The following is a 26546-nucleotide window of genomic DNA, read 5'->3' on the forward strand; positions in this document are numbered from 1 at the left end:
CCTGGAATAAGAAGGGGGGGGGGGGACAGGGGGGAAGGGGGTGATGTGAGTGATGGAGGAGAGGATGGACCATGGGGGGAGAGTGATCAGATACAAGACATTTTCCTTTTTTACTTCTTGCAAGGGGCTAGGATTGGATGGCCTGTCCAGGACCATAGGGCCAGGTGGATTCTGGGCCTACGGGGCGGTAGGGGGGCTCAGGGCCTCTTGGCCCCAGGACCACGGATCTGTCTGCTGCGCCACTCAGCGACCCTACAGCAGAGTCAGAGTGAAAGGAGAGAGAAAATATAGTACATGGTAGTAGAGAAATAAGAAAGGAGGGAGCTGTGATCAGCAATGGCAATGGTGGAAAAATATGGAAGTAACTTTTATGATGGACTTATCATAAAGAATGAGATCCACCCATGACAGAGTTGTTGGTGTTGGAACAAAGACTCAAGCACATTTTTTATTATTATGATGGGGGGGGTGCGGGGCAAATGGGGCTGGGTGGCCTGCCTGGGGCCACATAGCGGGGTGATCGTTGGGTGTTTGAGGCCAGATTTGGAGCCCGGTGGCTCCTGGTTCAAGGGCCAATGCTCTGTCCGCCAACCAGCCACCCCCACTATTATTACTATTTTATTTTATTTTGGGTCTTTTTTTTTCTTTTTTTGGTTTTTGCAGGGCAGTGGGGTTTGGGTGGCTTACTTGTCACATGGCTGGGTGATTGTTGGGTGTACGGGGCCGGATGTGGGCTCAGGTGTTCATGGCACCAGGGTTGATGCTCCATCCATTGTGCCGCCTAGCCATACCTACAATTATTACTATTACTTTTTTATTTTAATATTTTTCTCTCCCCTTTACTTTATCGCTCAAGCAAGTCTATATTTAGGGGGGAGGGGTATTTTGCTTACTCTTAAACAAGAATATTTTATTAGTGAATAAAAAATATTTGTACAAAATGAGAATAAATATTAAATTAAAAAAATAAAGTCAGTCAGTTAACATGCATTTATTAAATAGTAACGGTAGACAATTTTAATCATGATTCTGAGGTGCAATCAATAACTTGGCTTTCCCGATTCAAAATCTACCTACTTACAATTCACTTTCCAGATGTATATAATAGAATGGCAAAAAACCAAAAGCTCTGCTCTTAAATTCTGATACCATGAGGAAGTAGAGTCAAGATGGCAGAAAGGTAGAAAACAATGAGATGAGGTACATTTCACAGACACTTCCAAAAAAGGTACGAATAAAATGTACCAGAATGACTTCTGATGGGGAAATCATCTGCCTAGCCCAGTTCAGCATAGGGGACAAGGACAATGGAGACAGCGCCTAGCCAGAAGGACCCCTTGAGTCTAAGCACTCCAGTGAGAGAAGAGCTACCAGATCCACTCCAAGTCATCCTCAAAAATACCCTGGGGCACCTGATGGGGAAAGACACAAACTGGCTGCTTTGTCACTTACTAACAAGATCATAGTTTCAAGTCAAAGATTTCTATCAGAGTAAGAAGGGAATGACATATGACCATGCTTAAATTCAGGGAGGCCCTATAAAGTGTACAGAAAAAGAAGGAAGTTAAAAAGTCAGGGAAGCTGCTGGGATGCCACTTAGCCTGTAGAATCATAGTGGGTTCTGAAGAGAAACAATCAAGGCAGGAATCCCAGAGCAAAGAGGAACTATCACTTTAGCTCCTAATGGGGGCAAAGTAGCTATTTAACTCTTGCTCAGATTCAAAAGAACTAGGACCATGGGGCCAGAAAAGACATTGTCCTACTTCTGACTACTTGGGCAGCACTGAAAATTGTCTCTGAGATCCTAGAATAACAAAAAATTAAAACCCCTGATAAAACAGCAAGAGAACCAGAAAAAATGTTCCCTCCAAAATTGTGGCAAAACCCAGCCTTAACATCAAATACAAAATCAGAACAGTAAACGATAAATAAATACCCATAAAAATGGGTAACAACAAAAAAAAAAAAAAAAAAAAAAATCCCAACATAATGTGTTATTGTAGTGGCACAGATGCTCAGAACAAATACAAAAGAGAATTCCTCAAAGAAAAAGTTTGGACACAAATTCAACAAAACATCTCAAAAAAAACGAAGCAAGAGTTTAAATAAGTTTTAAAATGCTGAAACCTTTGGGATTCAGAACTGAAAAAGGAGTGAATAACTCTGTCCAAGCAACAAACTCCCTAAAATTCAGAATGGAATAGAAACCAATTACTACCTTAGACAATAAGAAATATTTAAATAAAGTCAAAAAGTTAAAAAAATTTAAAGATCAGAATGTAAGATCTTATAACAAATACTCTAGCCTAAAAAACTGATAAAAGAGAAAAAAAGTTTTAAAAAGAATGAATAGACTTGGAGGGGAGATAAGAGCTTATTTTTTATTTATTTATTTGCCTTATGTCAAGAAATCTTAAAAGAAAACTGTAAACTTCTTAGAACAAGGAGGCAAAGTGGGAATAGAAAAAATTCACTGTTCAACCCTTCCCCGCCAAAAAACCCAAAATCCCCAGGAATATCATCAAAACATAGTGCTTCTAGGTCAAGGAGAAAATTAAATATGGACAACGTAACAGTCATCAACAAAAAGAAGTTGAGAAATTTGACTATGATATTCTAGAAGGCAAAGACTATGGGATTTTTTTTAATTCTGAACTTAACATCAAATAAAATGGGCAATTCCATGTACATAGCAGAACCAAAAAAATATAGCTAGAGACCTTTCAAAATGGCTTTCTTGTCTTTTTTGCATATAATAAATTCAGTATACAACTTTCAAAAACGGTCTTGTTCTATGACACTTCTTTTTTTATGCATTTTAAAAAAGTTTTAATGAATATTCTTTTCTCTATCTTCTCCTCCCCTGTCCCTACACTCTTCTGAATCTTCTCTCACTACTACAACTAGTAATGTATCCTTGGCTCCTACCTTTCTCCAACCCCCAAGACTGAGAGGAAAATATAACATAGAGAAACAAATAAATATAGTCAAGCAAAACAAATTCTCAGTGGCCATGTCTAAAAACATCCAAGAGTCTATCACCCCTCTGTCAAAGAGTGGGTGGTGTTGGGGCAACTACATGGCACAATGGATAGAGCACTTGCCCTGAAATCAGGAAGACTGGAGTTCAAATTTGAACTCAGATACTTGATACTTACTAGTTATGTGACCCTGGGCAAGGCTCTTAACTCCACTGACCACAAAAACAAACAAGCAACAAAAAATGAGTAGTGGTCTTTCTCATTGGTCCTCTGAAATCATGGTTCATTCTTATATAATGTTCCTAAGCTTGAAATATTATTTTTTCTTTACCTTGATTTTGTATATATTATTGGCTTGTCTCAATTCATTACATTCTGCATCAATTTATAGAAATCTTTTCAGGTTTCTCTGAAATCTTCCCTTTTGTCATTTCTTATAGATCAGCAATATACTATTTTTTTTTTAGGTTTTTGCAAGGCAAATGGGGTTAATTGGCTTGCCCAAGGCCACACAGCTAGGTAATTATTAAGTGTTTGAGACCAGATTTGAACTCAGGTACTCCTGACTCCAGGGCCAGTGCTCTATCCACTGTGACACCAAGCCACCCAGCAATATACTATTAACATTTGTATGCCACTATTTGTTCTGCCATTCCCTAACTGTTGGGAAACCCTTTCATCTAAAATTCTGTTCTATAACAGCAAAAACAAGTTACTATAAATAATTTTGTCCAGAAGGATCCTTTTCTTATTCATTTTTCTACCTATGATTACCTTGAATCTATGTTTACTTCTTAGCTAAATTCCAACTTTGGAAATCTTCTGCAACACTATAAATGGTCAATTTTAAAGCATTATGGAATGGTATTATTCATGTTAATAATCAATTCTACTAAGACTTCATCCAGTCAGCCCCAGTCTTCTTTAATTTTCAGGCTTTGTGAGGATAACTTTAGAGAGAGTTATATGTAACTCTTATTAAAATTACCTTCCAGGGCAGCTAGGTGGCGCAGTGGATAAAGCGCCGGCCCTGGAGTCAGGAGTACCTGAGTTCAAATCTGGTCTCAAACACTTAATAATTACCTAGCTGTGTGTCCTGGGGCAAGCCACTTAACCCCATTTGCCTTGCAAAAACCTAAAAAAAAAAGAATTACCTTCCATAAAGATGTATTTTTAAAATTTAAATCTTCATTTGAAAACAGGACATAAGCTTTGAATTATGAAGTATTGAGTTATAGTTTACTTAAGCAATGGAAAGACTCAGAAAATTAGGTTCAGCCTTTTAATTTTGAAAAAGAATTTTAATGTATCACATATTTTATATTGAAAAACAATTTTTAAATAGAAAAAACATACTTTCAAAGAATTGCAAATATAAAGACACTATCTTCTATGTAAATTTTTCTAGATTCATGTAACTCCTTGATTTGGAAAAAAAAGTAGAGATAAAATTATGTATCATAACATGTCTAAATTTCCAAAACCAAAAACACCTGAATCTGGCAAAAGGTCAATGCCTTATTAAAAAGCACACTTTTCTTGAAAATTGGGACTGTTCCAGAAGGCTGATTACATTAAAGTTGCTCTAATCACACTATCCACCAAAGCTATACAGTTGGCAACATCAGCAAAATAATATGGCAAAGCACAATCAAACATTAAATATTGAGAGATGAAGTTCTTAAAGTTCAATGAAACTTTACAAAAACTTTTTAACTTAGTGCCATTATTTAAAATAAAGTAAACAGAAATGGTCCCTGATAAGCTGAGATCACTAGTATTACTATAAAAATACTATACTATACTATACTATACTATACTATACTATACTATACTATAATACTATAAAAACTTCAAAATGCACAAAACCAAAAAAAAAAAAATTTGTTGGTCAGAGCTTAAGAATGATGACTGTCACTAGAACACCACAAAAAAAAGAAAAGGAATTCTAAAATTTAATTGCTTTATGATATTTATTTAAAAGGTTACTTTATTCCAGCAACAACAAAAAAAAAGTTTTGTCTTAGGTATTTAAATTTCTGAAGCAAACTACTTTTCCCCCCCTCTTAAAAATTTATACAAAGGCAATGGTACTTAAATGAACAATTTTTAATTCCTTGGGAATTATTTAAACTTGACCCAGGATAAAAAAAGCTGCATATATTGTCCAAAGAATAAGGTAAATTTAAGAAAATAAAAATGCAAATATGCATTTTAGAGGTCTCTTGAATTTATTAACCTAAAAGGTTTAATTTCCATTTTCCTGCATCAGCTTTATTTATAAAATGTCGTGCCCTATAAATATGCTGTTATTTTCTATAGTCAAGCACCCTCTTAACAAATCTTCTCATTAATATGTAAATTTAAAGTCAATCGGTCTTCTCCCTGACAGCGCCATGAATTCCTAGTGCACTGTATAATCGTCTTTGACTTGGCATCCACCATTTATCATCAAAGATGTCAGTTAGAAAAATTATGGAAAATGTACTGCAATTGATATGACTGCAATCTACTTTGTCAACACTTAATTGTTCCTCAAATCATACATTTACATATAAACCATCTAAATACTGATCTATAATGATGCAAATAAACTAAATTAAAAATCTCTTCTGCTGCTTAAGATGCCTAGTTGTGTATGATGTGTTCATTTAAGAAGTTATTGACAAAAGCACATGTACCAGCTCATCTTAAAAAGTATTTCTATTCATTTTCAATTCCCAAAGTAATCAGTTTTGCCTTCATGCATGTGAACACAAACCAATAAACTAATTCACTATATAAAATATGACATTTTTGGTAAAGTAGATTAGTTTGGAGAGTTCAATGACTAAATATTCAAACTAATTTTAGGCAGAACAAAAAGCAAACTGGATATATTTCAAAAAACATTTAGTTACAAAAGTTAACTAGGATCTTAAAAAGAAAAAAAAATACATTCTCTAAGTAAGGGACATATTTTGAGAAAATATAAAATGGTCAGATGTGTCCTTGTCCTTATTCTACCATTTACTGGTTTTGTTACCTTGGAAAATTCACAAGTTTCTAGAGTTTTATTTTCACCTTTTACACATCAAAAACTTCCATCAGTCCTTCCTACTTCACTGAGGACAACTGGCTCTAAGTATCATGAAATAATGTACATAGAAGAGCTAAGAGCTTTCTAAACTGAAAAATATACAGATACAAAGTATGATGATATTTTTCACAATTCCATTCCTCATTTATAAATGGTATTGGCTTTTATTTTTGCTCAACTTCATACTCAATATTTTGTTTTTCTTATACAATTTTTAGGCAAATTGTCTTATTGAATCAAAGAAAATAAATGTCAGTTGATATTTAAAAGGCAAAATCAGCATGAAATTGTTGTTAAAATGCATTTTGCTCCCTTTTTTGTTGTTTTTTCAAGGCAATGTGGTTAAGTGACTTGCCCAAGGTCACAGAGCTAGGTAATTAAATGTCTGGATTCTAACTCGGGTCCTCATGACTCCAAGGCCAGTGCTCTATCCATTGCACCACTAATCTGCCCCTATATTTTGCCCTTTTGGAGGTTATAAAATTTCTTAATTTAGTTAAGTAACGAAATTGACATTTATGTAATATCCATAAAAAAATGGGGAGGATTCTCTCTCTCTCTCTCTCTCTCTCTCTCTCACACACACACACACACACACACAACTAATTATACATAAAAGAAAGACAGAAACTGAAGAGATCTTTCACTTTTCTCACTCTAATGAAAATGTGTTTCAATTGTCATAAATAGATATCACTTTGTAATTGTGAAAAAACAAAACTCAACAGTGGTCCTCCCCATGACAATGACTTATTGTAATTTATTCTCAAAGTCAGTCTTATCATCTACAACCTGAAACACCTTATATAGTATTATACAATATGATATTATGAAAGATTAAAAGCAGAACTTGAATGTTGAAGATGAGCCCTGGATATTGTCTTGTCACTTCCAACTCAGTCTAGTTCTAGCTAAAGAATAGTGAAAGGGTACTATTTCAACCACCTGAACTGACTATATTACAAAATCCTGGAAAACAAGGGCAATCTGTCCTAGGAAGCTCACCAGACTATCAATGTCTCTACTAACTCAACAACCTCCTTCAGTATTTAGGTGATCAAATAACAGAAAACATGATGAGCTGCTAAAGCATGAGACAAAATAAATGGAAGAGAAATGATCAGAGACATAAGGAAAATAATCATATGCTCGGTTGAAAATACACAATAAAAAATATGATCTGTGTCTGTAGAGTATTTGTCTACTATTAGCCTTTAAAAGAGATTACATGAAAAGAGTTTGTACATATACACATTGCTTAATGCCCTTAACATTTGAAGACAGAAGCTTGGTAGTGCAGACACTCTCAAAATCCTATGAATTATGCAAAATTTACATAAGATATTAACAAGGAAGTTCAGTATTTGAATAGTGTACCATGCCTGGAGTCAGAAAAACTTGAGTTCAAATTCAGGCTCAGACACTAACTTTGTGATTTTGAGCAAATCATCTAACTTCTGGTTTCCTCATGTGTAAAATGGGGGAGGGAGGTTCAGAGGGAATGAAAGCAACCACATCAGTGGATTGCTGAGAAGATCAAATGAGAGAACAATTATAAAGTACTTAGTAGTACCTGGAATGAAGTAAACACTATGTAAATGTTAGCTATTAGCTTTTATTATAATTCTCCAATCCTTAAATGTTGGATTAATAACCCTATCTCACATTTCTTATACACATTTACAGCATACTTTTCTCACAACCATGCTTTAAGGTAGTCTTATTATTCCTGCTTTTCAGATTTAAAAAACTGAGCAGATAAATAAGACTTAAGTGATTCTTCCATGCATCTAATCAGGACTGGTCAGAACATGAATTTGGTTCTCCAAAATTTACAGGCCCAGGTCTCTTACTATTATAACACAAGACTGCTTAATGTTTGCCTTTTTATACTTCTTAGAAGACAGAAACATAAAGAAACTGAATTTCTCTTAATTTTCTTAATTTTCCCCATCTTTTTTGATTTTATTAAATAAATGGATGAAAAAACAAAAAATAAATGAAATGTATTGCAATTATTTCATATGCTAATATAATTTATTTTTGGACATCTTTAAAATGCACTGGATAGCACCATGTACTTCAGACAATTTATAAATATTATTAAATGGAGATAATGATTGCAAAGTTAATAAAGGATAGTTTTACATAGAGTTCTAAACAGATTCAAAATTATACATACACCACTAATTATAAGTGATAATGAATTACTGAACATTCAACTTAAAACACTTAGTACCCTTGCACTAAATATATTACCTACAACCACTTATAAAATGGTGATTTAAGCTTCCATGTATATCTATAATCTGATAAACCATTTTCAGCACAGGAGCACATGAAGCTTTATTTCACTCTCTAATAGACACTCACTGACATTTGTATTTCATTGGCATAAATAATCATTATTATTATTATTATTATTTATTAATCATCATTGAATCAAGAGCATTAATGTCTTGATCACTGCAAATTACCTTCTCAATTAGCATTAAGCAAATAATGTTCTAGATGTCACCTCAATTAAATTGTATTTCAAGACATCAGAAGATTTGTGATTTCATTAGTGTAGAGATCCCTTCCACCAATGCTGAGCATTCAGTTCAACTTCAAAGGGAAAGTTCTTGAGTTGCTAAAGTCAAGAAACTAATCACCTGATGGTCAACACAATATTTTACTGTTTTCTTTTTACTATAAAAACTACAAAATCAGTATCACAAATATTTTTCAATTAAAAAATACGAAAAAAATCCCATTTTTGAGTGACTTAATATAAGGCAACATGTTAATGTAATTTATAAATTAAAAGAAAACAAGTGTTTCAGAAGTACTACAAACATTTCACCTCAGCTATTTAATAACATAGCTATCAGCATTAAGCAACTGAACATCCAATGTACTCAAAGATTTATGATCAAAGGAATTGTCTGATATACTTGCAAACAATGTGCTACTTTAGTTGTATCTGAAGTATTTAACTTAATTTTTAAAGCAATTAAAACTTATAGTAAGTTAAATATGATAGTTGATTATTTCTACTTCATACAGTCTTAAAACTAAAGTGAGTTAAGTATCTTGTGAATGCAACAATAAAACAAAAAAATGTTTTTTAACTAATCTATATCAAAAAAGTAAATTAATTAAATCTTCATTAGTATATTTTTGGTACAGAATGCCAACTAAAATACTAACCATAAAATTTTTAAAACCAAATAAAGATGATGAGGAAAAAACCAAGGTCAGAAAAATAATAAGCTTCAATCAAACTGAGTTAACTAATGGAAAGTATTTTGCAAACTTTAAACCACTATATAAAAACTATTGTCAAATAAATTATTCAAAATGATGTAAAAGAAAAACTGAATTTCATAACTTTAAGTTATGTTAGTAGAATAATAATAATACAATAATACATGTTACTGGCAACAAGTATTTTAATCAGTTGACATTTATAAATGACAAGGTTATCATTAACTTAAAATTTGGTAATATTTTTGTAGATAATACACGGTGTTGGTCTTAAAATGGTATTTCATGAACTAAAATTGCATATACTATGAAATTACTTAATTTAAAGAAAAAAATTAAAGATGAGTTTTTTGAACAACCAACAAAATTTGGGGGTCTTCTCCTTTAGACATATTTCAACAGACTTGATTTTTTGTTACACATCTTTTCAAACTAAACTATTACCATCCTCCTGAGATATTTTACAAGCTGACAAATATATTTATCACTTACCTCTTTCCAAGGACTCACAAACTGTGTACGTGCATATCGGGTTAGCATGTGGATTATGACAACCTGCCCCCACTCTTCAACATCAACCAGCAAATTACACAGCTTGCGGTAGTTTCTGTGAATCAGATCTATTCTATCTGGGCACACTTCTTCAAAAGCCATCACAACACTTCCAGCTACCAGCTATAAAGAAAAAGTCAGATATACTTTATAAGATATATACATAGTAAGATATACTTTTCACAAAGATTTTGCAAAACAAAATATTTAATGTTGTGCCAATCTGTACAATGCTTTACAATGTCACAGAAGTGAAAAAACCATCAATGCTTAAACAATATAGTCAACAGAAAACTCAGTGACATAAGGAAAAACTTTATTATTTAATACATATCTGGCAACATAACACTTTCCTAAAACAGAAAGCTTGAAAATTTCGATTGGAGGATTCTGACTTTCAGTTAAACTTCTTATACCTGAATCAAACTAGAACTAAACAAATCAATTTTCCTATTTTTAAAAGCTAATGCAGCCTCAAATACATAATTAACAAATAATATGCCATTCAAATGAAACAAATCAAAACATTAAATGAAGTTCAAGATTGTTAATGAAAAGTCAGTTATTTAGTTAACAAGAAAGACACAAGCACATTTTGGTCAAGAAACTCTTGATCTTACATTTAGGTAACATTTCATGCAGATAATTTCTTCGTACATACATAGTAACTTCCTGTTCACAAAATTTTCATCAAACCTAATAATGTGAATAGCAGAAAGACCATATGGCCCAAAAAGGTATGACTTTTAGAAAATGAATTATCATCACATCAGAAAATTAATGTTTTATACATTACTGTTTTTTTCTGAATGGGTTTAATTAATATTTCCCCATCAAGTTCTATGTCATGTAGGATATCTAACTTGATGAGACAGCTATATGAACCACTGATATATATGCAGTTAGACAGGATGTGATACAGTTTTCTAGTAGCAAATTAATGCCATATTCTTTCTGAACACTGGGGATTCTTTATTTCAACCTCTAAAATTTCCCCAATGACTTAAAGTAAGCAATTAACTAGAAATACAATTTATTGAAATGGCACTTTTTGAAAAATATTAAATACAATGATATTCATATTTTAGTATTTTTCCCTGTATCTGGCTGACATTCGGTTTATTAATATGCACCCAACAATACAATTGAAAGAAAACAGCTCAGAATATAGACTTGCTATTATGCTAAACAAGTTTCAAGTCCTGTGGGGATTTTATGAATTACCAATCAGTATAAACGTGAAGTCGCATTTATTGACTCCAGCCCTGCCCATGTACTGGTACCTGCTGGTCCCAGCATGTATGCAAGTCATTCCAGAAAGCAAAGAATTGATTATTTGTGAGAACTAAATCAAAATGTATTATGCTTATGATAATTTCCCATTTTCTGTTTATGTGGAAAGTTGTTTGTATCTTAAACATTACTTTTTTGATATCTGTTACATTAAATCTTCCTTTAAAATAGATATTAAGGATTAGGAAATCATTATGTTTCAAAAGATTAAAAAAGTGTCTTTTAAATATCTCTTAAAATCACTAAGCACAATCTATAGTATATACTAATGGAAATTTGAGTTTTTCTGAAATAGTAACTGTAAAATACTGTCTATAAAATACTTCATAAGAATATATATTAAAATAAATTATCTGGGGAAGGTAAATATACAGATAATTAGCGTAAAGGAATCCTTAAATTTCAAATCAAATATAAGATAATCAAATAAATAAGTAAACATAAATGAATGTATGAATAAATGAAATGAAAGAATTGACAAGTCTTTACCTGACCTCCAAATAAAATTAATGTATTTTTTAATATTACACAACAGCAAAAATTAAATCACTATGTGTACCTGGTCTCCATATAGCATTCAATTAGAACTATTTAAAGAAAATAGAATTCAATTAGAAAATACTATTAGAAAAAGCTTAGAAGGAAAAAAAGTTATTTTGTCACTGTTTGAATTGAATTTGATGAAGGAAAAATGATAACATAATTTTAAAAGCTATAACTGACCATTTGATAGAATTCACTCTACTATTGTCTTAACAGTTTGAGTCTATATCTATATGCTGGTAAAATAGTTGATAATTGAAGTTTATTAAATGTTCAATACTCCATAAAATACTTAGAATTAAAACAAAATGATCCACTCAGATTTTAAAACCAAAAAATATTGGTTTCCAAAATACAGTCACTTAATTTCCATCTCACTGTGTCAATAGTAGCTTTTTGTATAAGGGAGAAAATAAATCACTGCAACAAAACTAGCAATGAGCTCATCAAATTCAAATGCAGCTTTCCATTTATGTATTTTTTATATTAAAGCAATAAACATGGTTCATTTGTCTTCCAGTGGTTGCCACGTTTTCTGTGCTGTTGCTATGAACTTCAGCCATTAGCTGCGCTCCAAGGTAAACTACATGAACCATCAACAAAAGTGACACCCAATCTATGGAGTTCATATTTTCTCTAGATTATCTATGCCAGTTGACAACCTGGTAATGAAAAAAATCACACTAAGCAAATGGTTCCTCTAATAACAATAAATTTTCTATAAAATTATGAAGGGTACAAAACGTTTCCTTGCATCTATTTTGTCATGAATTCTAATTAACGCTGCAAAAACCTGAGAGTGCTGGGTCATCACAAGAAGTGCATCAAGGTTTGATTGATAATATGGTATAAGTTGGCCAATGCTGCCAAGATTTCCTTCTCTTAAATTAATGGCCATCCCACCTGCCCTAATCATACAACCCAAATGATATTCCCCTTCTTATTTCAATTTTCTGGAGACATGGAAAATAGGAAAGATCAGTCATTTATCTTCTAATAGCTGGATAATAGATCTATCACAATAAAACATCTGCACAAACTAAGATTGTTTTTCCCCCCACCACAACAGTGGAGCTTTTTACAAACATTAAATCAACTTACAAAAATCATCTTAGCCAGACATTTTAGCTAAAAACTTCATATATTCATCAAATATCTGTAAGTCTTCTAAAATGAAGGAAAAAAGTCATCTGAAACAAATTATTTTTCTCCTTTTAATGGATCTTAATGTCTTCAAAATCACTGGATTCCTAAGAAGCAATATTTTCTACAGAAAATTACAGATGAACAAAACCTTCCACTATAAATTCATTAAAAATAAATGAGACTAGAAGAAAAATATGAAAAAAGAGAAATATGAGAAGACTTGCATGAACTGATCCAACAAGAATTACAAGATTATGAAAATAATGTAAAGAAAAAGAATGAAGCTAGATCACTGACTTCAAAGTAATGATGATCTAAGGTAATGAATGATGGGTTCAGAAAACAAAAATACATTGTTGGAAATAGCCAATATGCTGATTTTATTTGCCTAATTGTACTTACTTGTTTTAAAGGAAAGTAGGAGAGGAGACAACTGGTAAGTGAAAGCAAATTTTTTTATTCTTTATTATGCTCCTCTGAAAAGGAATGTTTCTCACCTGCTTATTCGAGTCTGGTTATGAAGTGGAATTGTTCCTGCAGATGTCAACTATGACTCTTACCTGAAGTCAAAAGTTAAGGATATTTTGATCTTGTTCTATACGTGGTTTTTTAATTTTTTTTTTATTTTATTTAAGGCAGTGGGGTTAAGTAACTTGCCCAAGGTTACCAGCTAGGCAATTATTAAATGTCTAAAGGCCAATCTGAACTCAGGTCTTCCAGAATCTAGGGTCAGTGCTCTATTCATTAGGTACTAGTTTGATGTTGTATAATAATGCCCCTTTACAGAAAATCCCCACAGAGCAAGCAGTCAAGAAAAGACAGGGATAAACATAATATGCCTTGCTACCACATGTTCACCCACATATTTAAAAGACCTGGATTGAGGAACTGCTACAAGATATATGTCTTATGTGTGTGTGTGTGTGTATACACACAATACACACATACATACATACATACACACACACACACACACACACACACACACAAATGCAATTACTAACTGACCCCAAATCTCTGTTGAGATCATGGAGCAATTATTGTATATTTTTCTGTACTGCTTTTCTCGAACATTTCCTCCCCTAGGTGGGGCTCCTAATTTTTCTCCTTAGTGACTGATATACTTATCCCACCTAATCATTTTTATTTTACTAATGTTTGACCTGTTTGATTAATCTTCTTATAAGATTTGTTTCCTCTATATTAGAAGCAAAGCATCTTCAACTAGTGGTGCTAGATAGACATCAACCTCTACACAATTCTAGAACCAGTACCCCTTGGATGCTGTCAGCCAATTTTCAGATGCATAGTGGACCCTTCAAAGTGGTCCTGCTAGGCATTCCCTTTTCAAGAGACCTATGTCCCAATTCCCAACTGAATTTGGCCTAAATTGTTAAGAGTAGGGAATGTAATAGAGGATATATTGGACAGATAAATAAGTTCTATAATTAATGTTTCTTTGCACTATGTAGCTTACATTTAACAATGACCTCCCATCCCACTGCTCAAGGTCATTTACCCCTTACCCCCATCCCATAGTCCAAACTATTTGAGAGAAGGTCAATGAACTTCAGTAAAGCACCTTGACCCTCTATGGCAAGGACTCAGTAAATCCCTACCCCAGGCTACTAATACTAGTCCTTCACAATAAAGATGACCACTCCAACCAAACAAATGATGGTTGGTGTGAGTTTCACAATTATGTTTATTATGGGGGGGGGGGGGGTATGCTGTGCAAGGCATCCTTTTCTCTTGCCTTTGATGATTATTCCCTTGCCCCACCTTGGGGGGATGTGCCCCAATTACCTATACTTTCTCCCTCCTTTAGCTTTTTGTCTCTAATAAAATAAAGATGTCCTTGATTCTATCCAATTCTGGAAACTTGCCCCTAAAAACCATTCCTGTTTTTCTTGTCTTCCTTTCATCTTTGATCTCTTCTCTACTCGTTAGTTCCTTCAAAACTAAGTTACAAACATTGCCTTAAAAAGGTGAATGAATGAATCCCTTCAATTTGCCCTGACACCCTCTCTAACTATAGACTTTTTTCATCACAGGTGGATTGACAGGTGAACTTCTAGAAATGCTGAACAAGACTTGTGGAATACAATTCCTTACCTCTCACTCACTTCTCAACACCCTTGCCAATATGGCTTCTGATCATACTACTCAATTGAATCTGTAATTTCAAAAAAAAACGAACAATCTCTTAAATGCTAAATCTAACAGCTTTGTATTGATCCACATTATACTGGTCTTTCTATAGCTGCTAGTATCATTAATCAATTCCTATGTTCCTATAAACACTCTTTATGTTGGCTTGTATTTCATTGCCACCTCCTGGGTCTTCTTCAATTTGATCATTCTTTCTCAAACTCCTTTGCTCAAATTATTTTTTCTGTGTTAACATAGAACCAGAAATGAAGTTGTTGTTCAGTCACATCCAACTCTATGAACCGATTTAGATACTGGAGTAATTTTGCCATTTCCTTCTCTGGTTCACTGAAAAACTAAGGCAAACAGAATTTGATAACTTGCCCAAAGTCAAAGAATCACTAAGTGACTAAGGACAGATTTTTAACTCAGAAAAATGAATCTTCCTCAATTCAGGTCCAGCACTCTCTTCACTGTGTCATTTAGGTGCTCAGAAATGAATTAGATGACCACAGAAGAAAAAAGCAAATGGTGAATGGAATGTTTGATGTATTACTGGACATGTATTCAGAGAAGTATGCAAAAACTTGCACAATGAAGCTAAGTAGAACTGAGAAAACAATGTATACATACACACACACATACACAGACACAGACACACAAACACGTAAAGGAAAAAAATGAAACTGAAGACATTATTCAACTAAATAGAAAAATATTTAATGAAAAGAATTAAGAAAATCTACTTGTGGGGCAACTAAATGATGCAGTGGATAGAGAACAGCCCTGGAGTCAGGAGGACCTGATTTCAAATCCAGCCTCAGACACTTAATAATCACCAAGCTGTGGCCAATCACCTTGGGCAAGTCACTCAACCCCATTTCCTTGTCAAAAAAAAAAAAAGGTAAACCTACTTACCTCCCTTCATTGCAAAAGTGGGGACCTATAGATGCATTCATATTGGGAAAATATTTCATTGTACCTAGAGAGTCACTTGCTGATTTTCCATAGGTCCTGTATCTTTGCTGATTTTCCATAGGTCCTATATCTTTTCAAGGGGTACAAGAGGAGTTCAGCAAACAGTGGACTCAGTTACTCTTGCTTATCTCAAGCAAAGTGCCAGCATTCAGGAATTCTTGAAGATTTAATGGTGAAATTTTGAAAGGGCACCCAGTCCTGAATTTCTAGATTGTCATTTCTGAGTGTTCATTCACTAGATACATGGACCTGAGCTTATGAATTTTCATGACTGTTCCAGGAAACAACATGGATAGACATTCAAGATTTTCAGGAGCCTTGTCTAGGAGTAAAATAACAATAGGATATTTCTTATAATTATCCTAAAGATCCAATAGTATTATAGATCTAGATTTACAAGATATCACATCGTCCATCATTTCATTTTCCAAATAGGGAAAAGTGAGACTAATTAGGTCTTCTGTATATTTCTAATTGGCCTAATACTGACCACTGACCCAAAATACTATTGACAAAAGAATTTTCTGTCAACATAAATGATACAAGGAGATAATCAAGTGGTTGTTTCTGTTATCATTTATTTTATATTATATGTTATAAAAGTTATTATTACATTTGAAAATGCAAGTATAACACCAATTTTAAAAGAATCCATTCCAACTAATTAGTCTGGTTTGTTTAATCTTCCTTATTTACAAGTTAAAAATTAATTAGTTTCTCTGAAACATAGCTGCTAACAAATTCGTCAAGAAGAAAGAGGAAGGGAAGAAATAAGCACTTATTAAGTGCTTACTAGACACTGTGCAAATATCTCATTTGATCCTTACAAACTACCATAGGAAATAGATGCTACTGTTATCCTCATTTTACAGTGACCAAACCTGATAACAGAAATTAAATTACTTGCCCACAGATAGTTAGTAAAAGGGGCTGGAAACAAAGCTGAATTTGAACTCAAATTTTCCAGATTCTGTGCTCAGCAGACTATCAACTACACCATAAAGCTATGCAGACATACATAAAATAGTGCAAAATAATTAGCACTATTGTTTTTAAATTATAAAAAAACTAAAAATACAGATATTATGAAAAAAGAGCTTTATAAAAAATGAAGCTTTTTCTCTATAAGCAAAAAGTCATGTAAGTTTCAAATCATATTGTTTCCAAACCCTGATTCTGGAACTCTCACAAGGATGCTAGTACTTGTATGGCTATGATAACAAAATTCTACCAATCTAGAGAACCTCACTGAGAGCTGTACACTAAACTTTGCTTTCATCTTTTAATGACAGAGGTCCAAACAAGGTCTACTGGCTCCAATTCTACTGCTTTGTCCACCACAATATCCAGTCTATCCATATATGGCAACTGGAAATTAAAAAGAGTTCACAAAATAAAACACTAGTGCAATGAAAGAAGTCACCTTAGGATAGTTGTAATTATTATTTTAGGTAAGACAACAATAAAACTAGACATTTACCAAATAATGAATTCTTATTCCAAAACTTGCCAAATACAAGGTTACTATATTTATTTGCTGCTGTAAATTGTATATCTACTGTTCCACTGATGTACCTTTCTATTTTGTAATCAGTACCAAGGCAGTTTTGATAATTACAGCTATATGATATAGTTAAGATCTGGTACTGCTAAACCTCCTTCCTTTACATTTTTAAAATTAGTTCCTTTGATATCCTTGTCTTTTTGTTCTTTCAAATAAATTTGGTTGAAGGCAACTAGATGATGCAATGGACAGAGCACAAACCCTGAATCAGGAGGACCTGAGTTCAAATGTGACCTCAGAGATAAGTTTTACTTATGTGTGACCTTGGGTAAGTCACTTAACCCCCACTGATTTACCCCAAAAAATGATATTACAATTTTTTTCCCAATTCAGTAAAATAATTTCTGGTAACTTAATTGGAATGTCATTGTTATTGTATTGGTCCTGCCTACTTGAACAATTAAAATTTCTCCAATTATTTAAATAGAATTACATTTGTATAAAAAAAGGTTTTTTTTTATAATTTTGTTCATAGAACTCCTGGGTTTGTTTTGGCAGGTGTTCCACTTCTAGATTGTTTTCCAAGATGATTACAAGAAAAAGGAAAAAATCTAGAGGTTCTGAAATATTTATAGCAGCTCCTGCTTATGGTGGCAAAGAACTGGAAGTTTCAGGGATGTCTAATAATAGGGGAATGGCTAAACAAGCTGTGGTATATGATTGTGGTATATATGAAGGAATACTCCGCTATAAGAAATGAGTTTAATAATCTAAGAATAAAAGACTTGCATGAAATAATGAAGATCAAAAAGAACAGAACCAAGAGAATACTGTATATCATTCATATAGTAAAAACCATACTTCTTTAAGAACAACTCTGAATGAATAAGTCATTTTGACTATTAGAAATAACTCAGTTACTGAAGGACATATGAAGAAAGAAACCCTCTGTATCCAGAGAAAAAACTAATAAAAAGATGTACAGAATAGTCTAATATGTGGGTGTATATATATATATATATATATATATATATATATACACATATATATATACACACACACACATATATGTGTACACACACACACACGCACACACACACGTATATGAATTGTGTCTAATGGTAACCATCAAGGAGGGGCAGAGAAAAAAAGAAAAAATTTCCATGATAATATCACTGTCTATTTAAAAGAAATACCAAATTATATGTGTATACATATATATATACACATACATACACACACACCATATTTTACTATGTTATGGAAATGCTTGTTTCATTGTTAACTTCGGAATAAAATTAAACAATTTTTTAAAAGGAAAGAAACCTATGGGCAGCTAGGTGGCATGGTGGAAAGAGTGCCAGGTCTACAGTCAGGAAGACTCATCTTTGTAAGTTCAAAGCAGTCCTCGGACATTTACTAGCTCTATGACTCTATCCAAGTGACTTAACCCTGTTTGCCTCAATTTCCTCATCAGTAAATGAGGGAAAAAGAAATGGCAAATCACTCTAGTATCTTTGCCAAGAAAATGCCAAATTGGGTCATGAACAGTCTGAAATGATTGAACAACAATAAACAGAAACATGGAGTCAAAATTATGTCAACAAGAAACTCAAAAACTTAATATAAGTAAAATACAGTCATCCCACAATATTCATAAATGTGAAAAACCATAAATGACACAAGGTCCTAACTCTAAACTTTGATTTTTAATAATTCTGATCATACCAAGCACACTATTTTCAATTTTTTAAATTTGTTTTTTGGTTTATGTTTTTTTCCCTCTCATGGCTTTTTACCCTTTTACTTTGATTCTTCTTTCACAACATGACTAATATGAAAATATGACCAACATAGCTATATATGTATAACCTGTATCAGATTATTCACTGTTAAGGAGAGGTGGAAGGGAAGGGAGGGATGGAGAAAAATGTAAAACTCAAAACCTCATCAAAATATAAATTTGGAAAACTATCTTTGCATGTAGTTAGAAAAATAAATTTATTAAAAATGATAATAATTCTGACCATATTTATTTATTTATTTCATAAAACAAGTAAAACAACACTACACACATAAAGAGATTGAAGTTTCCATGAAGGAGAAATTAGTATTGTGCACACTATGCAGAATCTTTGCAGTGTAATCTCAAATGCCTTACCAATTTCATTCTAGAAAAAACACAACACACAACCATTATTATAAGGAAAAAAATCAAGTGACTAAATCTGAATGGTAGAGAAGACAAAGAAGAGGCATTTCCCAAAAAGAACATGCAGCCTATAGTTCTTTACATTTAATATTTATTTATTCTCATTTTGTACAATGTGCTTTTTATACATTAATAAAATATTCTTGTTTAAGAGTAAACTAAATACCCCCTCCCCCCCAAAAAAATATAGACTCGCTTGAGTGATAAAGTAAAGGGGAGAGAAAAAAATTGAAATTAAAAAGAAAAAAATAATAGTAATAATTGTAGGTATGGCCTCTATAGTTCTTAAGTGCATTGAAACTTTTAACAAAACTTAACTGTTGATAATAAATTTATGTATATATATATGAATTTATGATAGTAACTTATAATAGAGATTAATAATATATAGCATTTATGAAATTAATTTTTTAGCTTCCCTTACAAATACATATCATCTGCAATTTTCTGCAATATGACTCAATCTCTAAAAATTCTCCATTTAAGTATTAAATATAAAGATCTAATAAAACCATGATTATGAAATCCACATATATTAAAGGATAACTACAGTATGTTTTCTCAAAATTTTTAAAAATTTTAATCACCTGATCTCAGAAAAAGAAATTGAGCAAATCATAGATTACTTCTCAAGAGAAAAAAAGTCCTAAACCAGACTCAGTTACAGGTGAACTCAATGGAACATTTAAAATACTGAAAAATCGGGGGCAGCTAGGTGGCACAGTGGATAGAGTACTAGCCTTGGAGTCAGTAGTACCCGTGTTCAAATCCGGCCTCAGACACTTGATAATTACCTAGCCATGTGGCCTTGGGCAAGCCACTTAACCCCACTGACTTGAAAAATCTAAAAAAAAAAAAAAATCCTCATAAATCCCATACTACATAAAGCTCCCTTCTCCTCACCATACCAAAGAAAGTAGCACTTCTACCAAAAAAAAAAATGATTTAGGTACTAATAGTCAAACCAAGTAAAGTAAAGACAAAGAAAGCGAACAATAAGCCAACATTAAAAATTATTATAAATTAAAAAACTTTAATACTGGCAAAAAAAACTACGCACAGTAATAGAGAAAAAAAATAATTCATTATGAGCAAGTTAGATTTATATCAGGAATCTAAAGGATAGTATAATGCAAGAAAAACAAAACAAATATGATAGCTACAGAAAGAGCATATAACATAATGCCATTTTGAAGTATAAAATGGCTGTTAGTCTTATTTACCAATAAATGTAACAACAGACCTTACGCACAGAAATTATTTTTGTCCTTTGTAGACATGAATACAAAGCTTAAACACTACCCATTAAATACTATTCACTACTATTAAGTACTATCCATTAGAAAGTGTTTATTAGGGGCAGCTAGGTGGGGCAGTGTATAGAGCAGGGGCCCTGGAGTCAGGAGTACCTGAGTTCATATCCGGCCTCAGACACTTAATATTATCTAGCTGTGTGGCCTTGGGCAAACCACTTAACCCCATTTGACTTGCAAAAAACTAAAGAAAAAAGAAAAAAGAAAAAAGAAAAACAGAAAGTGTTTATTAAAAGCTTGCAAAATAGATTTGACTGATAGCAAAACTTTCACATAATAAATAAAAATAAATTTGTAGTATTTTTTAATTAAGAAATCAACATTTTTACAATAGATCTTCTTTCCTAAAGAATACACTAATCCCACCCACTGTAGTGGCAACATCTATTAATTTGGCAATGAACCACTGCTACACAAGGAATACATCCTGCTGCCCAAGTAGAGATTCATCACATCTGGCTTCAGAGACTACAAAGTACAATGAAACTGTCATTAGACTAAGGCTCAAACTACCAACATAACCTCCCAGGCACTTAAGGCATGTAAGTTCAGTGTAGCTGAGCCCATCTAGTCTTGATAAACTTACTTCTACTTACCACAGAAATCAAATCAACCAATCAGCAAGCATTAATTAAGGATTACTACGCTAAGCATTAAGAATAGAAAGAAAAGCAAAAAGATCAGTCTCTGGCCTCATGAAGCTCACACTATGATATGAAAAAGGTCTCCTGCAGAACATAGAATTTGAATCAAGTCTTGAAGAAAACCAGGAAACAAAAATGAAAAGTAAAAGCATTCCAGGCAAGAGGAACAGAAAGAGTATCATGGAGTAATGTGTGTGAAGAACCAGTGTCCCTGAATAGCAAAGTATGTGTAAAAGTTATGCTTCATGCATGTGTCATCCTTATGTAGGGCCATGCTAATCTTTTCTGTATCGTTCCTATTTTAGTACATGTGCTGCCGAAGTAAGCAATGAAAAGAGTTAAAAAGAAGACAGTAAAGGGCTTAAAAGGAAAAAAAAAATTCTCTATTTGATTCTGGAAGGCAATAGTTTATTCTTAATAGCAGGAGAGACATATAAAGCTAAAATTTCTATACCCATATCAAATAGTAGTGATAACAATGGACAGTCCAGTTTACCTTTGATCTTAATGGAAAAACCTCTAGTATCTCTCCATTAGATAATTCCAATTCTTATTTTATCATGGAATTTTATTTAATCTTATGTATTTCCAATCCTTGTCCCCTCCATGATATGTTGGCTTCACTCACAGCTACAGGGTTAAGAACACTCTGAGCATTTCCCTTGACTCTCTTGGGTAGTAAAGTTAAAGAACATTTAAAAATTGTTTTCATTATTTTAAAAATTTATTAATAAATCAGGAAGAGAGATGGACATTGATGGTCAGGTGCCAGTTCTTCCTCCCTAACCTTGTTGAGTAATAAAGGATATTTACAGATGAAAGTAACAATTGCTGCTAGGACTTATCTTCCCACTCTTTTCCCTGTCTTTTCTTTTAGCTAAGAAGAAGAAGAGAGGAGGAAGGGGAGGACTGACAGGGCCCCTTATCTTTCTTGCCTCTGAGCAAATCACTCATATGCTAACCTTTTAGCTTCCTCCTTCCCTCAATGTAAAAGAAACACAAGAGTGTGAGCACTTGAGCAGGAGCATAATATTTGTGTTCCTCTGGTGGCCTCCCCACGCCCACCTCCATCAGAATACAGGTGATGTAAATAATTTTAAAAAGAAAGTGTAGCATTTTGTTAAAAGCTTTTTCTTCTACATTGTTTTAATCGTGTGGTTTTTATTGTTCTTATTAATATAAACTATTATGTTAATACTTTCCAAGTATAAATTGGTATAAATCTTATGAATAGGTACCAAACCTAAGATTTTATTAGTACAAAAACGACCAGGTGAAGAAACTCTCTACATTAGAATTGTAGGGTATTGCCATAGAACGTTAGATGATTTGCCCAGGGTCATAAAACCAAAGGCTGAACTTGAACCAGGTATCCCTGTTTTAAAGCCAGCCTTATAGGAACCATGCTAAGATACCCTTCTATTGCATATAGAATTAATATGTTGCAATAGGTTGCAACATTTCCTAATATTGCAAATTCCTTACAAATTTCCTAATATTTAATATTTAACACTGAATCAATTCTGCAATTTCTGGTTTAAATCCAATCAAAAGATTATAATCATTTTAAAATGCTGTTGTAGTCTCTTTGGTATAGTTTACAAAATATCTTTGTATCCACAGTAATTACAGCTACTGCTGTAGTTTTCTTTCTCTACTTTATCTCTCCCAGGTTTAGATATTAGGATAATAGTTGCTTCTGAGAATGAGCTCAATATTTTTATAAATATTTTTATAAACTATATAATACTGAAATTACTCATTCTTTGGATGCTTTATAAAATTCATTTTTGTAAGAATTGGAAATCAAGTAAATGTCCTTCAATTGGGGAATGGCTTAGCAAACTGTGGTATATATGTCATAGAACACAATTGTTCTATTAGAAACCAGGAGGGATGGAATTCAGGGAAGCCTGGAGGGATTTGCACAAACTGAGGCTGAGTGAGATAAGCAGAACCAGAAAAACACTGTACACCATAACAGCAACATGGGGGTGATGATCAATCTTGATGGACTTGCACATTCCATCAGTGCAACAATCAGGGACAATTTGGGTCTGTCTGTGATAGAGAGTGCCATCTGTATCCAGAGAAAGAACCGTGGAGTTTGAACAAAGACCAAGGACTATTACCTTTAATTTAGGGGGGAAAAAACTGATATCTTATTGTCTGATCTTCTTATCTCTTACACTTTATTTTTCTTCCTTAAGGATATGATTTCTCTCTCATCACATTCAATTTGGATCAATGTATACCATGGAAACAATGTAAAGACTGGCAAATTGCCTTCTGTGGTTGTGGGTGGAAGGAAATAAGTTTAGGGGGAAAATTGTAAAACTCAAAATAAAAATCTTTAAGAAAAAGAAAAAATTCATTTTTGTAAATACAGTGTTTCCTATTTTCTTAGACAAGGATTACTGAAAGTTACTAATATTATTTGACAGAAAATAAGTTTGGATCATCACTATACAATGTAACAGAATAAGACCCAATTGGGTACATAATTTAAACATAAAAAGACATCACAAAAAACTAGAAAAAAAGGTTTCAAATCTATGGGTAGGAGAATAATTTATAACCAAATGAAAGATATTAGTGATCATAAAAGTCAAAAAATAGTTTTATTAATTATATTAAAGAACTATTGGTAGATGAAGAGCTAGCCTCAGTCAGGATGACTTGTCAAATCTCAACTATGACACCTACATGACTTTGACCAAATCACTTACTCTCTTAATTTCCCCAAGCATTTTACAAAGGCTTGTATTCTCAATATGGAACTCCTTACTACCAATAAAACCACAGATCTGGAAAATAAAAACGTTTAAACTTTTTGAACAAACAAATAAAAACAAAGAGGAAATAAATGAAACAATTAAATAAATAAATGAATGAATGAATGAATGAATAAATAAATAAATGGGGTGGAGTGAATAGATAAATAAATGAATAACATAAATAAAATAATATAAATAAAAATAAATTAAACAAAGAGGAAATAAACAAATAAAACAAGAGGAAATTCTTTGTTTGGAATACCTCTGATAAAAGTATGATAACCAAAATAATAGGCAATTAAGATAAACATACAAGACCAAGAATCATACTCCAATAGATAATTGACCAAACGTTAAGAAAAAAGTTTTCAAAAGAGGAAATGCAAATGACCTTAAAAAAAGACTCTTCCAAATCTCTAATAACCCTCTTGTACCTAAGCAAGGGGAGGAAAGGTCATTGTTCCCCTTTCTCAATGGAGTAAACCCTAACGTATTCTCCAAGCTATCAAGGGGACATTTCCTACCACTCCTACCTCTCCTACCTCCCAGAGTCTTCTCCAAGATAAGCAAGACACCCTGGACCACTCATTAAGATCTCATACCCTCAAATATTTTTATCCCACTACTTATATTTTGTTTAGCGACACTATTCAGTAGTTAGCATACTGTCGTATCAATATGTTCCCATCATCCTAAATCCGGAGTAGCTGATGACAAGCTATATTCCCCAACTTTTTCTTACTATTCCCTCAAGACTAACTACTTTTCTGAACAAATCAAACTGCTAAATAAGAGTTTCCCCTTTCTTCAGTTTTTTTTTCCTATTATCTCCTTCTTTACTCCAGGATTAGATGAAGAAATGGTCATTACCCTAGGAATACCAACCATTCCAATTCATCCTTGATCCCATCCCCTTTGTAACTTCTGGTAAACTGTCCCTACTAACACTCACTGTCTTGTCTTTATCTATTGATTCCTTCCCTGCTATCTACACACAAGCCCATGTCTCCACTATTCTTAAAAAACTCTCATTTGATATGACCATCCATGATGGCTATGGTCCTAAATCTCTTCTCTCCTTCAAGGCTAAACTCCTTAAGAAATTCAACTAGTATTGTGTACCACAACTTCTCTTCTCAATCTTTTTTATACACTCTGCAATCATGCTTTTCATGTCATCATTCTATAAACTGTTCTCTCCAGTTACTCATGTCTAAATTGCCACACTGGATGAATTCTTCTAAGTTTGATCTTTCCTAACCTCTACAGCATTTGACAACATCACGTTGTCCTTTTCAGCGCTCTTACCACTCTAATGCTTTCCTAACATTACTTATTCTGGATTTTCCAACTGCTCTTTTATTTTCTTTACTGATGGATTTTTGTCACTCCCTCTATCTAGGTTAGGGTTATTCAACATTTTGGCTCTTCTGGGTTGCACAGGTCAACAAAAACCCCTCAGAGGCCACTACAGAATTCAAGGCCACAGGTTGGAAACACCTAATTTAGGGTTAGAGGCCCTATCCTGAGGTCCTCTCTCTTTTCATGACTTCAATTAATCATCTGTACATAGATGGCTCCCAAATCAAAATATCTACCTCTAAATTCTCTACTAAGTGAGAATCACCTATCTCCTATTGACTTCTTTTTTGACTTTTGTGAGGCAATGGGGTTAAGTGATTTGTCCAATGTCACACAGATAGTATCATGTGACTGGACCCATATTTGAACTCAGGTCTTCCTAACTACAGCGCCAATGCTCTATCCACCACACCACCTAACTGCCTCTCTCTCCTATTAACTCTTGGACATCCCGAAATGGATGTCCCATGAGCATTTCAAACTCATATGACTAAAACAGAACTCATTTTCTTTCCCTCAAAACTCTCCCCAATTTTGATGGAATATATATTTATGGTATATATACTTATGTATATATGTGTGTATGTGTATGTGTAATGCCTCAAGTCCCCTTTTCTCTACTAATACAGCCACTCTTATGCCAGATAAAGCTCTCACTAACTCTCTCCTGGACTACTGTAATAACTGGCATGACTGACCAAATCTTTCCCCACTCCAATTCATCCTTCACTCAGCTGTCAATATTATTTTCCTAAAATGTAG

General features: G+C 33.1%; 1 protein-coding gene and 1 non-coding gene across 7 annotated transcripts in view; both read right to left on the bottom strand.

Annotated features, from left to right (window-relative positions):
• AP3B1 (adaptor related protein complex 3 subunit beta 1) overlaps positions 1-26546 on the bottom strand; it is a 374259-nt gene that overhangs the window by 236819 nt on the left and 110894 nt on the right. For all 6 annotated transcript variants that reach the window (XM_074204381.1, XM_074204379.1, XM_074204375.1 and 3 more), the window contains exon 7: positions 9802-9984. In XM_074204381.1, coding sequence (XP_074060482.1) covers positions 9802-9984 — 183 coding nt within the window. The remainder of the gene's footprint in view (positions 1-9801; positions 9985-26546) is intronic.
• Positions 21867-21974, bottom strand: LOC141503729 (U6 spliceosomal RNA). The gene has a single exon (XR_012473055.1). It is a non-coding gene; the product is annotated as a U6 spliceosomal RNA (small nuclear RNA).

The sequence above is a fragment of the Macrotis lagotis genome, chromosome X (assembly GCF_037893015.1).
Source record: "Macrotis lagotis isolate mMagLag1 chromosome X, bilby.v1.9.chrom.fasta, whole genome shotgun sequence".
Lineage (NCBI taxonomy): Eukaryota > Metazoa > Chordata > Mammalia > Peramelemorphia > Peramelidae > Macrotis > Macrotis lagotis.